The sequence below is a fragment of the Perognathus longimembris genome, chromosome 28, assembly GCF_023159225.1.
Source record: "Perognathus longimembris pacificus isolate PPM17 chromosome 28, ASM2315922v1, whole genome shotgun sequence".
Lineage (NCBI taxonomy): Eukaryota > Metazoa > Chordata > Mammalia > Rodentia > Heteromyidae > Perognathus > Perognathus longimembris.
In genome coordinates, this window is record NC_063188.1 from 77580991 (window position 1) to 77593629 (window position 12639).

A 12639-nucleotide genomic window follows, 5' to 3' on the forward strand; every position below is an offset into this window, starting at 1 on the left:
TTTTAATGGAGTTGGGGAGGGGAGGAAATTCGCTTCCATTCTTTCAACTCAAGTATTTTCAATTTATTCGCTGCTGGCTCCTTTACAGGAGCGTCATGATACTCAGCGTCATGGGAACAAAACATTGAAAAATCTTTCTTTAAAAAAGGGCAGAAACAAGGGCTATAAAGAGGCAGGATCCCCCCCAGGGGTCACCCGGAGGAGGGCGGGAACGAGACAGGAAAGCTTCCGCTTTCTTTTCCTCAGTAATTAAGTCAACCCGTCTCTTTAAAGGAGTGCTCGGCAAGGTGATTTTCTGTCGGCAAACACTTCCGTAATGACGCGTTCACTCGGGAGACAGGGATTCCGAACTGTCACGTAACAATGTCTCTTCTATAACAGCTAAAAAGTCAGACCAGATAACTTACAGTCTCGTAAAACATTGAGTTACCAACTCACCTAACAAGTTGCTTTATTTCCTTTTCTCTAGTTCCAAAATGCTGGACTTTTGAATAAGATTCTTACACCTCCATTCCCACCCCCCCTCCATCAGTGGTATGGTCCAAATCGGAGTCTGCCAGTGGGCACGGACTGCGACTGCGCAGGAAGACAGTCGGGGGGTGGGGGGGGAGGAACATGGCGCAAGCTCTGTCTGAGGAGGAGTTTCAGCGGATGCAGGTGCTTGCTGTGGGGAAGACCACCGGGCTATGCGACCGGGGGAAGGGGAGGGGGAGGTTGTGGCAGCGGCTCAGAGTAATTGGTTTGGATGGACTTGAATCTAAGAGGTTGGTCCGGGGAAGGGAAACTGAGGTCTGAGCAGTAGCGAGTCTATTGGGTTCTGAGGTACTATTTGGGCTTGAGGGTTCCTGTCAGCCGTGTGGGCGGGAGGGAGGGCGAGCGTTCTGGAGTTCGCAATACCTTCGTCCTCGGGGTATGAGAACTTTGGGCCTTTGCGTGGACCTTACCATCGTTGGGTGATGATGTTAAGCTTTGAGGGAAAATTTTGAGAGGGAGAAACCATTTTGTTTGGAGAGGAAGGAAGGGAGCCTTGGGCCGTTTTGCGTCATGGTGGGGGCAGCCTTTTTGAAGGCAATACCATTAGCCAGCGCGAGGTGGAAAGTTTGTGGGAGATACCACTGTGCCAGGAGATTGGGGAAAGACCCAGGATATGGTGCTCCTATGGGAGGTGAAGATCCAGAGGGGGCAGTACCATTGGATGATTAGGGGATGATTTTACACAGGGGGGATGGGAGTGGGGGTGGGGGTGGAAGAAAGCCCTGAATGTGTAATAAAATTAATCATTATTCAGGGCAGGACAACAGGAGGTGAAAGAGTGATACCTTGAACTGCATGGAGGGGAGATAATTGGGCTTTGGGGAGATAACCTGACTGGGAACTGACCACTTTATCTTTAGGGGTTACTAAGACAGGGTAAGAATATTGCACTGAGTAGGTCCTTCTTGATAATTCCTTACTGGGGAAGAATTCTACTTAGAGTTCTGTGAGTGGAGGGAAGGAATTCTTGAGTGCATGAAGATAGTTCTGTTGGGCTTTGAATGAAGGAAAGAGTGCTAGCAAAAGACCTGAGAGACAGCTCCCAGGTCCTGAGTTCAAGCCCCAATGGTGCCAAAAAACCACCAAAAAACAAATTCTGTGTTTGCCAAACCCTCCTTGGTGCTTTGGAAGGGAAAGTTTCTGCTGGGGTAAGGGATAGTGAATTTGTGTGGGCAGAATGAGCTTCAGAGCTTTTCAGGGCTGATGGAAGGGATGGAATGTGCTGTTTGGAATAGCCTGTACTTTAATCTTCAAAAGTAACGAATATGTTGTTTGTGTTTTTTTTTTGGCCAGTCCTGGGCCTTGGACTCAGGGCCTGAGCACTGTCCTTGGTCTCTTCTTGCTCAAGGCTAGCACTCTGCCACTTGAGCCACAGCGCCCCCTCTGGCCGTTTTCCGTATATGTGGTGCTGGGGAATCGAACTGAGAGCTTCATGTGTAGGAGGCAAGCACTCTTGCCACTAGGCCATACTCCCAGCCCTGTTTGTGTTTTTTTTTTTTTTTTTTTTGCCAGTATGGGGCTTGAACTCAGGGCCTGGGTGCTGTCCCTGTGCTCTCTTGCTCAAGGCTAGCACTCTACCACTTTGAGCCACAGCTCCACTTCCAGTTTTCTGTTGGTTAATTGGGGATAAGAGTCTCACAGACTTTCCTGCCCAGGCTGTTTTTGAACTGCCGTCCTTAGTTCTCAGCCACCTGAGTTGCTCAGATTGTAGGCATGAGACACCAGCACCTGGATGGAACATGTTTTGAGAACATTAGTAGTGAGCCAGGCACAGGTGGCTCATACCTGTAATCCTAGCTACTCAGGAGCCTGAGATCTGAGGATTGAGGTTCAAAGCAGCCTAGGTAGGAAAGTCCATAAAGTTCTTGTTTCCTTTTAATCACCGAAAACACTTGAAAACCTGGAAGTGGAGTGGTGGCTTTTTCTCCTTAAGGGAAAAAGCCAGGGACAGTGTCTAGACCCTGAGTTCAAATTCTGGTATTGGCACAGAGACAGACACACAACCTTATTAGTGGCAAGATCTGGGAAAGCCTCTGACTGAAAGTTGGGGGTAGGAATACCAGACCTTCTTCCCTTGGAAAATAAGTTGGAAAGCAATCCCTTGCTCCTTGCCCTTAGGGGCCTCCAGGCCTCACCAGGACGATATTCAGTGCTGGAAAAATGTTAGCTAAGATGAAGTGAAGGAGGAGGAACTTGTATCCTGTGCATTTGTTGCATCATGGAACACATATGAATAGGAGCCTGTTTGTCTCAACGTTCTGTATGATGGCCCAAGTGCAGAAATGGATTGATGAGGGAGATGCAGGGTTGAAGGCTAGTTGAGACTATAGAGTGGAGCTGGGGAAGTTTGAACAGGAATGTAAGGACCTGATACCTTATTTAGGATGTAGCATGCACAGATTTTGTTTTGTTGGTTGTGGGGCACGAACTCAGGGCCTGGGCACTGATCCAGAGCTTTTAGCTCAAGTCTTGAACTCTACTACTTTGAGCCACAACTCCACTTCTGTGATTACTTGGAGCCTTTCCTGTCTGGGCTGGCTTCAAACTGCAATCCTCAGACCTCAGCCTCATGAGTAGCTAGGTGCTGTGCTATACACAGATTTTAAGGAGTGGCTGAGGAGTCACCAGGAAGGAACCAGTTCAGTCCATAGGGCTGAAGAGACTTAGATACTTCATGGTTGAGGTAGGAGTGCGCTCCTGACATCTTTCCTACTCTCTGCTTCCCCTAAAGGCTCAGCTACTAGAACTCCGGACAAATAACTACCAGCTTTCAGATGAACTACGGAAGAATGGTGTTGGTGAGCCAAGAGGGTCTTATTAGATGAGGGTGGCTTTGGGGAACAGAGACTAAACTTGTCCTTTAGAAGCCTGGTAGGAAGACTCTTCAGCTCCTTTCTACTGCCTCAAGCTGAGATTCCCTGCTTTCCCCATACCAGAACTTACCAGTCTTCGACAGAAGGTGGCCTACCTGGATAAGGAGTTGAATAAAGCTCAAAAGGTACCTCCCTCTACCCAACTACTCACCCACCCCCTGCTTTCCTCTACTGAACTGACTCATTTAACCTAGCCAGTGAACACTTACAGTGAACCAGACCAAATGTTACATGCTGTTTTCATTTCATCATTTAACAAATTCTTAGTTTGCTTATTTTCTCCCATCCTGCCTAGTTACTTAACCTTTTTGAGATCGGATTTCACCATATATCCTGTCCTGGCTTGGAACTCACTATATGTAGCCTAGACTGACCTGGAGCTCATGAGCCTTGGGCCTTAGCCTCTTAAGTGTTGGGCATATAAATGTGCCCTGTTCTGCTTAATTTATTGATTACTTTTTTGGCTTGTTTTGTTTTTTGCCAGTCCTGGGGCTTGAACTCAGGGCCTGAGCACTGTCCCTGGCTTCTTTTTGCTCAAGGCTAGCACTCTACCACTTGGGCCACAGCGCCACTTCTGGCTTTTCTATATATGTGGTGCTGAGGAATCGAACCCAGGGCTTCATGCATGCTAGGCAAGCACTACATATTCCCAGCCCAATTTATTGATTAATTTTAATTTACTGTTTGTTTTGTTGTTGTTGATTGAAGGGCTTAAACTTGGCCTAAGCACTGTCCCTGAGCTCTTTTGCTCACGGCTAACACTTGGAGCTTCAGTTCTACTTTGGACTTTCTGATGGTGATAAGAGCCTCACTGGGACTTTTCTTCTGGGGTTGGCTTTGAACTGTGGTCCTCAGATCACAGCATCCTGAGTAGCTAGAATTATAGGTGTGAACCACCAGTGCCTGGCTTAAGTTACTCTTGTTTGGGTTTTTTTAACTGTTTTTTTTTTTTTTTGTCTTTTCTTTTTTGGTACTGGGGATTGAGCCCAAGACATTGCACTTGCTAGGCAAGCACTTTTCCACTGAGCTTCATCCCAGCCCTTAATTTATCCTTAATTCTTTCTGGTCACAACTACTTATTCATATGCTATTTCTTTTTTTTTGCCAGTCCTGGGACTTGAACTCAGCTGGGCACTGTCTCTGAGTTTCTTTTCCTCAAGGCTAGCACTCTACCATTTGAGTCACAATGCCACTTCTGGCTTTTTCTGTGTATGTGGTACTGAGGAATCGAACCCAGGGCTTCATGCATGCTAGGCAAGCACTCTACCACTAAGCCACATTCCCAGCCCTTACTATTTCTTTTGATGGTGCTGGGGATTGAATCTAGGGCCTTGTGCATTCTAGGCAAGTACTCTACTACTAAATTGCATCCTTATCCCTCATTCACTAGCTGATTTTCATTTTAGTTTTTTGCCAATCTTGGGGCTTGAACTCAGGGCCTGGGCTATCCTTGAACCGCTCTGTGCTCAAGGCTAGTGCTCTACCTTTTGAGCTATAGCGCCACTTCTGGCCTTTTCTGTTTATGTGGTACTGAGGAATCGAGCCCAGGCATTCATGCATGCTAAGCAAGCATTCTACCACTAAGCCACATTCCCAGCCACTTGTTTTTGCGGTTTTTTTCTTTTTTGTTTCTTTTTTTGTACCAGTCCTGGGGCTTGAACTCAGGGCCTGGGCACTGTCCCTGAGCTTCTTTTTTCTCACGGCTAGCATTATCACTTTGAGCCACAGCGCCACTTCTGGCTTTTTCTGTGTATGTGGCACTGAGGAATTGAACCCAGGTCTTTGTGCATACTAGGCAAACACTCTACCACTAAGCCACATTCGCAGCCCCCTTTTTTTTTAATTTTTTTTTTTTTTTTTTTTTTTTTTGGCCAGTCCTGGGCCTTGGACTCAGGGCCTGAGCACTGTCCCTGGCTTCTTCCCGCTCAAGGCTAGCACTCTGCCACTTGAGCCACAGCGCCGCTTCTGGCCGTTTTCTGTATATGTGGTGCTGGGGAATCGAACCTAGGGCCTCATGTATCCGAGGCAGGCACTCTTGCCACTAGGCTATATCCCCAGCCTCCCTTTTTTTTTTTGATACGAGGTTTGGTTATGTTTCTCTGGCTAGCACTGAACTCCTGTTCTCAAGCAATCCTCTGGCTTCAGCTTTCTGAATAACTGAGTCTAGAGGTGTGTGTACCATACCTAGTTTCATTCACTCATTAACTTTTAGGATTAAACAGAGGTCTGTCAGTAAATCTGTCTTGAATACTCCTCCTATTTTTCATTTGCATACCTGTTTCGTGCTCTTAACTCTCAACCCTGTTCTGTTCCTATTGGTGATATGAGATTGAATTTTTCTCTCAAGGCCTATAGAGATGAAGTAAAATATAACTGGTTTTGACCCCACAAGATAACGAAGGTCCTTTCTTTGTACCCTTCATTGCTCTGTCCCCATGTGTAGCACAATCTTCTACATAGGATATACTTAGCAAATATCTATTTGGTGAAGGAATCTAGAATGCAGAAAATCTAACAAAAACTGGACAGCTGCTCATATCTGTAATCCTAGACACTCAGGAGCCTGAGATCTGGAGGATCATTGTTTGAGATTAGGCTGGGCACAAAAAGTTCCATAGACTCTATCTCTAAAATAGCCAGCAAAAATCAGACCTGGAGACATGGCTCAAGTGGTAGACTGCCAACCTTGCAAGTATGAAGCCCGACTTCAAACTCCAATACTGCCCCCCACCAGGAAAGGAACAAATTTCAAAAGAAATAAAGAAACTGGGCAATGTCCTGGACTGCTGAGGCAGCAAGCAACAGTTTCCATGTTACATGGGGGTGAGAATTCATGTAGACATGTTTGGACAAATGTAGAAATGAAGCCACAGTGTGGCTCAAGAGGTAGAGCGCTAGCTTAGAGCAAAAAAGAAGAAAAGAAGCCAGGGACAGTGCTCAGGCTCTGAGTCCCAAGCCCCAGGACTGGCACTGAAAAAAAAAAGAAAGAAAAAAAGAAATGAAGCCATAATTTCCCAGCTTGATATAGCTTTTTTTTTTTTTTTTTTTTTTTTTTTGCCAGTCCTGGGCCTTGGACTCAGGGCCTGAGCACTGTCCCTGGCTTCCTTTTTGCTCAAGGCTAGCACTCTGCCACTTGAGCCACAGCGCCACTTCTGGCCGTTTCTGTATATGTGGTGCTGGGGAATCGAACCCAGGGCCTCATGTATACAAGGCAAGCTCTCTCGCCACTAGGCCATATCCCCAGACCTTGATATAGCTTTTAAAGGGTTAAATATGGAGATACATTCCCCCCCCTTACAAAAGAATAAACATAATAAAGGAAGATTTCTGTATGCTGTATCACTAAAGCAGGATTTCCATTTGTGCACACACTCAACCAGTCATTTCTGTGGAATCAAAATTGTCACACAAGTTCTGAGTTTGAAGATACTTCCATCCCATAACCTGTATCATCATCATCTTTCCTTCCCACTTGTCACAATAGCCTCCATACCCTACAGTCCATTGCTGTTCATTTTAGTTCTCTTCCTACCCTCCTTTTAGGCACTGCACAAGAGCAAGAAAGCTCAGGTAAGGGGCTCCATGGTGGGTAGATGGGTCTGTGAGACTGCCTTATGGGAATATTTCTATATAATCGCTTCTCTCTCTAGATGAGCCCTTGCACTGGTAACTTCCTCAATGCCATGTGTTTCTCTGTGTTTGGCTTGCATTCTGCATCTCTTTCATTGTTCACATCTCTGTCCTTCTGTTCTCTTCCATCTTTGTTTTGCTCCTCAACCTTCCCTGTGTCTTGGCCTGTTCCTATCTCTGTCATCATGATTTTTTTTCGGCTTTTTTAATGTATTCTTTGATTCCTTATTTCTTTCTGCCTCACTCTATCTTCCTGAGTTATTTACTTCCCTAAGTCCTCATCTCTCTGTTATATTCTTTTCCTATTGATTTTTCTCTATTCTTCTCTGGCTTCCTATTTTTTTCCTGTTTTTTCTTTCTCCGGATCCTGTTCTTCCTTATCTTTGCCCCTTTCCTCATCTTTCTACCTCGCTCTCCATCTCATCTTTCTCTTTCCAACCAATGCCTCCTTGTCTATTCTTCCCTCCCCATTTTCCTTCCTATTTCTCTGTGTCTCTCTTTCTCTCCCTCTTATTTTATTCCTCCTTATTTGTGTTTCTCTTCCTATTTCTCTACCCTGTTCTCTCTCTTCTGTGCCATTTTTTTCTCCCTTCCTTTCCTTTCCATGGATCCTTGTCCTCTCCGCCCCTGTTGGAGTCTTGTTCTATATCTTCCACTGCAGGAAGTCGAGGTACTCCTAAGTGAAAATGAGATGCTACAGGCAAAACTGCACAGCCAGGAAGAAGACTTCCGTTTGCAGAACAGCACTCTTATGGCTGAGTTCAGCAAGGTACTGATACTGGGAAGAGATAACTGGGGAACGGGAATGATGTCTCTGTATATATGGGGAGAAGCCACCTAGGCCTAAACCTGACATCAGCAGAGAGGTCTGGTCTTAAGGTACTGTCCGTGGTGCTGAAGCAGGTCCTGGTCTATTCTATTGCTGAGGCCCGTGGTTTGACAGATGGGGCCTTTATGGTATGGATTAGAAGACTTTGAACACTGAAGTCATTTGGTTTCTAGGCAAGGTACTCCTTTTTTCTTCCAGGTTCAAGTCTCCATGTGTATAATTTGAGGCTGGTGCTATAGAATTTCAGTGTTTTGTGGGGTTTTGGTAAAGTTCTTATTAAAGGATAGAAAGGTGTTTAAGGTGTTTCCCTTTACTTTTCTTTCCCTTTATCTGATGTGAGCCTAGGGTTCTACTTCTTCTGAATAATTCATCCTAGATTGGCTAATTTTTTCTCATTGGTCCTAGGGCTTGAACACATGTCCTGGATGCTGTCCTTGAGCTGTATTTTGTTCAAGGCTAGTGCTCTACCACTAGAGCTACACCTTCACTTTCAGCTATTTTTTTTTGGCCAGTCCTGGGCCTTGGACTCAGGGCCTGAGCACTGTCCCTGGCTTCCTTTTGCTCAAGGCTAGTACTGTGCCACTTGAGCCACAGTGCCACTTCTGGCCGTTTTCTCTATATGTGGTGCTGGGGAATCAAACCCAGGGCCTCATGGATACGAGGCAAGCTCTCTTGCCACTAGGCCATATCCCCAGCCCTCAGCTATTTTTTTAAAATTACTTATTTATTGTCAAAGTGATGTACAGAGGGGTTACAGTTTCATACGTAAAGCAGTGGGTACATTTCTTGTACAATTTGTTACCTCCTCCCTCATTCCCCCCCTTCCCCTCTCCCCTCATGAGTTGTTCAGTTGGTTTAACTTTCAGCTTTTTTAGTGATTAATTGGAGAGAAAATCTTGTGGACTTTCCCACCTGGGCTGGCTGGCTTGAAGCCTCCATCTTCAGATCTCAGCCTCCTGAAGAGCTACTTTAGAGGCATGAGCAACTGGTACCTGGCTGCTATGAGATATTTTTAGTATCCTTATTTAATAGATAAGGAAATCTGATCCCCAGGGCTGTTAAGTAATTTGTCTAATATCACTCAGCTAGTAAATGGAAGAATAGTAATTCATGTCCAAGTAATCTGGTTTCAGAATCTGTGTTTATGATTCTGTATGTTACATGCAAAGTCAGATTTAACTGTGATTAATAGGGCCAGGAATGTGGCTTAGTGGTAGAGTCCTTGCTTAGCATGCATGGAGCCCTGGGTTAAATTCCTCAGTACTACATAAACAGAAAAAGCCAGAAGTGGCAATGTGGCTCAAGTGATAGAGTGCTATCCCTGAGCACAGAGAGGCTCTGGGACAGAGCCCAGATCCTGAGTTCAAGCCCCAGAACTTGGGAAAAAAAGTAATGGCTGGGTGCCAGTGGCTCAGATTTGTAATCCTAGTTACTCAGGAGGCTGAGATTTGAGAATAGCTGTTCAAAGCCAACCCTGGTAGGAAAGTCCGTGAGACACTTATCTCCAATTAACCACCAGAAAACTGGAAGTGGCGCTGTAGCTCAAAGTAGCAGAGCACTATCCCTGAGTGAAAAAGCACAGGGACAGTGCTCAGTCCCTGAGTTCCAGCCCCACAACCAACCATAGAAAAAGTACTGGACTGTAAGTGAGGCTCAAGTGGTAGAGTGCCAGCCCAGCCATGAGCAAGAAAGCTGAACAAGTGTGAAGCCCTGAATTCAAGCCCTGGTACCAGCACCCCCCACCCCAACATACACACACAGAGGAAAGTAATTAACATAATGCATAATAATGGAATTTGTTTCTTGGGGAATACTATTTTAAAGTTTATATTTGAATGGAGCACTGAAAGGTATAATAAAGCTAGATATATTAAGAACTGAATGAAACAAATAACATTTTTTGTGTTGGTCCTGGGGCTTGAGTTATAGTGTCAATTTTGGTTTTCTGGTGGTTCATTGGAGATAAGAGTTTCAGGAATTTTCCTGCCTGGCCTGGCTTTGAACCTTAATTCTTAGATCTCTGCCTCCTGAGAAGCTAAGATTATCTCCCAGTGTCTGGCTTAGCATCCTTTTTGACATTGCTATTTAGTAGTTTTGTCATTTGAAGTTTCTAACATCACTGTGCCCCAGTGTCCTTACCTATAAAATTTGAGATCACTGAGGCCAGGACTTTGGCCTGGTGGTAGAGTGCTTGCCTAGCATGCATGAGGCCCTGGGTTCAATTCTTCAGCACCACATAAACAGAAAAAGCTGGAAGTGGCGCTGTGGCCCAAGTGGTAGAGTTGTAGCCTTGAGCAAAAAGAGCTCAAGGATAGTGCCCAGGCCCTGAGTTCAAGCCCCAGGACTGGCAAAAAATTAAGATCACCTATATTACAGGGTATATTACAGGGTTGTTATTGTTGTTGATCCTGGGGATTGACCTCTATACTTAGGCACTTTCCCTGAGCTCCTTTTGCTCAAGGCTAACATTCTACCACTTGAGCTGCAGTGCCACTACCAGCTTTTTCTGTATTTAATTGGAGATAAGAGTCTTACAGACTTTCCTGCGCAGGCTGGCTTTGAACCATGATCCTCAGATCTCAGACTCCAGCGTAGCTAGGATTACAAGCATGATCCACTAGCGTGGCTCTCCCTGAGCTTTTTTTTTCCAGTCATAGGGCTTGAACTCAGGGCCTGAGCACTGTCCCTGGCCTTCTTTTGCTCAAGACTAGCACTCTACTACTTGAGCCACAGCGCTGCTTCTATCCTTTTCTGTTTATTTAGTACTGGGAAATCAAAGCCAAGGCTTCATGCATGATAGGCAAGCACTCTACCACTAAGTCACATTCCAAGCCCTTCCTGAGCTCTTTTGATCAAGGCTAGTGCTCTACCACTTGATCCCCAGTTCCACTTCTAGCTTATTAGTAGTTAATTGGAGATGAATCTCACTGATTTTTTCCTAACCAGTCTAATTTTCAAACTGAATCCTCAGATCTCAGCCTCCCAATAAGCTAGGATTAGAGGTTTGAGCCACTGGCACACATCTCTACTTCTGGTTCTTTACTACTTAATTGGAGGTGAGGTAAGAGTATCATGGACTTTTCTATCCTGGCTGGCTTTGAACTGAGTTCTTTAGATGTCAAGCACCTGAGTAGCTAGGATTACTGGCATAAGCCACTGTTTCAGTAAATCTTGATCTGATTTGTGGTTTCTCTGCCATCCTTTCTTTTCCTCTACTCAGCTCTGCAGCCAGATGGAACAGCTGGAGCGGGAGAATCAGCAACTGAAGGAAGGGGCTGCTGGAGCAGTGGCTCATGGGTCACATGTGGATGGAGAGCTGCTGAGACTGCAAGCGGAGAACACAGCCTTGCAGAAGAACGTGGCAGGTACATGGAGGCTTTCCTGGGTTTATAGAACTTAGGGCTTGAGTAGAGCAAGGAAAGATGTTCTCTTCTCAAGGGAAAATGAAGAGTTATAGAGTGAGGCTGGGCCTTGCCATAAGCAAGTATCTGGTTTTGGAATTTAGAAGTTCTTTTACTTCTCTAAGCTGATGTTTACCACATAGTGCATAGTGGTATCTGAAAGATAGTTGTGGAAATTAGAGTTGATACTCTTCTTCATTTAGTTCAAAGACTGATACCTAGCATATGGTGGAAAAAAGATACTTTCTGGCCACTTGGAGAATGTGAATGCAAGAATTTTGGGGATATTCTGAACCCAGATTAAATCTGAAAGATGATAGCTTGGTAGACTATGAGAAGGTCATGATGTATAGAGTTTTGGGGAGCAGCTAGGACTTGTGTGGTAATGGGTTCTAGTTCTGTGATCAGAAAGGAGACCTTAAAATATGGGTGGGAATTAGGGGGTCACAGGAAGAATTCAAACTGAGAGCAAGTGGATCATGCCTATAATCCTACCTACTCAGTAGGCTGAGATCGGCTGTGAATCAAAGCCAGACATGCAACCATCTCTCCCAATGTGGAGAGTCAGAAAAGTTCTTGAGACTTTATTTCCAATTAATCAGTAAAAAACAAAGCCAAGATGAAGGCATGGCTCAAGTGGTTGAGTGCCAATCTTGAGCAAGCAAATTGATCAAGGCACTGAGTTCATGTCCTGGTATTGGAATGTGGTAGTATGGTAAACAGGATCTCAGAGGTTGAAAAAGCTTAAAAATGACTTGTTAGAATAGAAGATGAATAATGATGAATATGGTTGTTTATTTTCCTGTATGACAATAGAACAGTGGGCTGGGTGCTGGTAGCTCATGCATGAGCTGAGGCTGAGATCTGAAGATTACAGTACAAAGCCAGCCCAGGCAGGAAAGTCTATGAGACTCTTATCTCCAATTAATCATTAAAAAAGCCAGAAGTGGAGCTGTGGCTCTAGTGATAGAGCACTAGCCTTGAGCAAAAAAAGCTCAGGGATAGCACCCAGGCCCCAAGTTCAGGCCCCAGGATCAGCACTATAAAAAGGACAATAGAACAATGAAACCTATTGAAAATTGTTTTAAGAAGAGGAAGATGGGGTAAAATGATGGGGAAGGTTGATAAAGGGATATTGTTTACATGTGGGGAAATGTCACAATGACTACTCCCCTTGTGCAGCTAATGCATACTATTGAAAGATGATTTATTAGAAACACGGATGAGGCTTGTGTTCAGTTGGAGCAGGATCTCTATAACTTGACAGATGGAAGGGATGTTCTCTCTCTATTGGAGGCATGGTAAAGCTGGGAATGTGGCTTAATGGTAGAGTGCTTGTCTAGCATGCATGAAGTCCTGGGTTCGATTCCTC

General features: G+C 45.0%; 1 protein-coding gene across 4 annotated transcripts in view; it reads left to right on the forward strand.

Annotated features, from left to right (window-relative positions):
* The first annotated feature begins 567 nt into the window (after nucleotides 1–567).
* Gripap1 (GRIP1 associated protein 1) overlaps nucleotides 568–12639 on the forward strand; it is a 31028-nt gene continuing 18956 nt past the window's right edge. For 3 of the 4 annotated variants that reach the window (XM_048335612.1, XM_048335613.1, XM_048335614.1), the window contains exons 1-6: nucleotides 568–657; nucleotides 3266–3332; nucleotides 3471–3532; nucleotides 6951–6977; nucleotides 7699–7806; nucleotides 11087–11231. In XM_048335612.1, coding sequence (XP_048191569.1) covers nucleotides 616–657; nucleotides 3266–3332; nucleotides 3471–3532; nucleotides 6951–6977; nucleotides 7699–7806; nucleotides 11087–11231 — 451 coding nt within the window. In that variant the 5' untranslated portion in view covers nucleotides 568–615. Of the gene's footprint in view, nucleotides 658–688; nucleotides 765–3265; nucleotides 3333–3470; nucleotides 3533–6950; nucleotides 6978–7698; nucleotides 7807–11086; nucleotides 11232–12639 lie in introns of those variants that run through there. The other variant, XM_048335615.1, reaches the window with a different exon arrangement.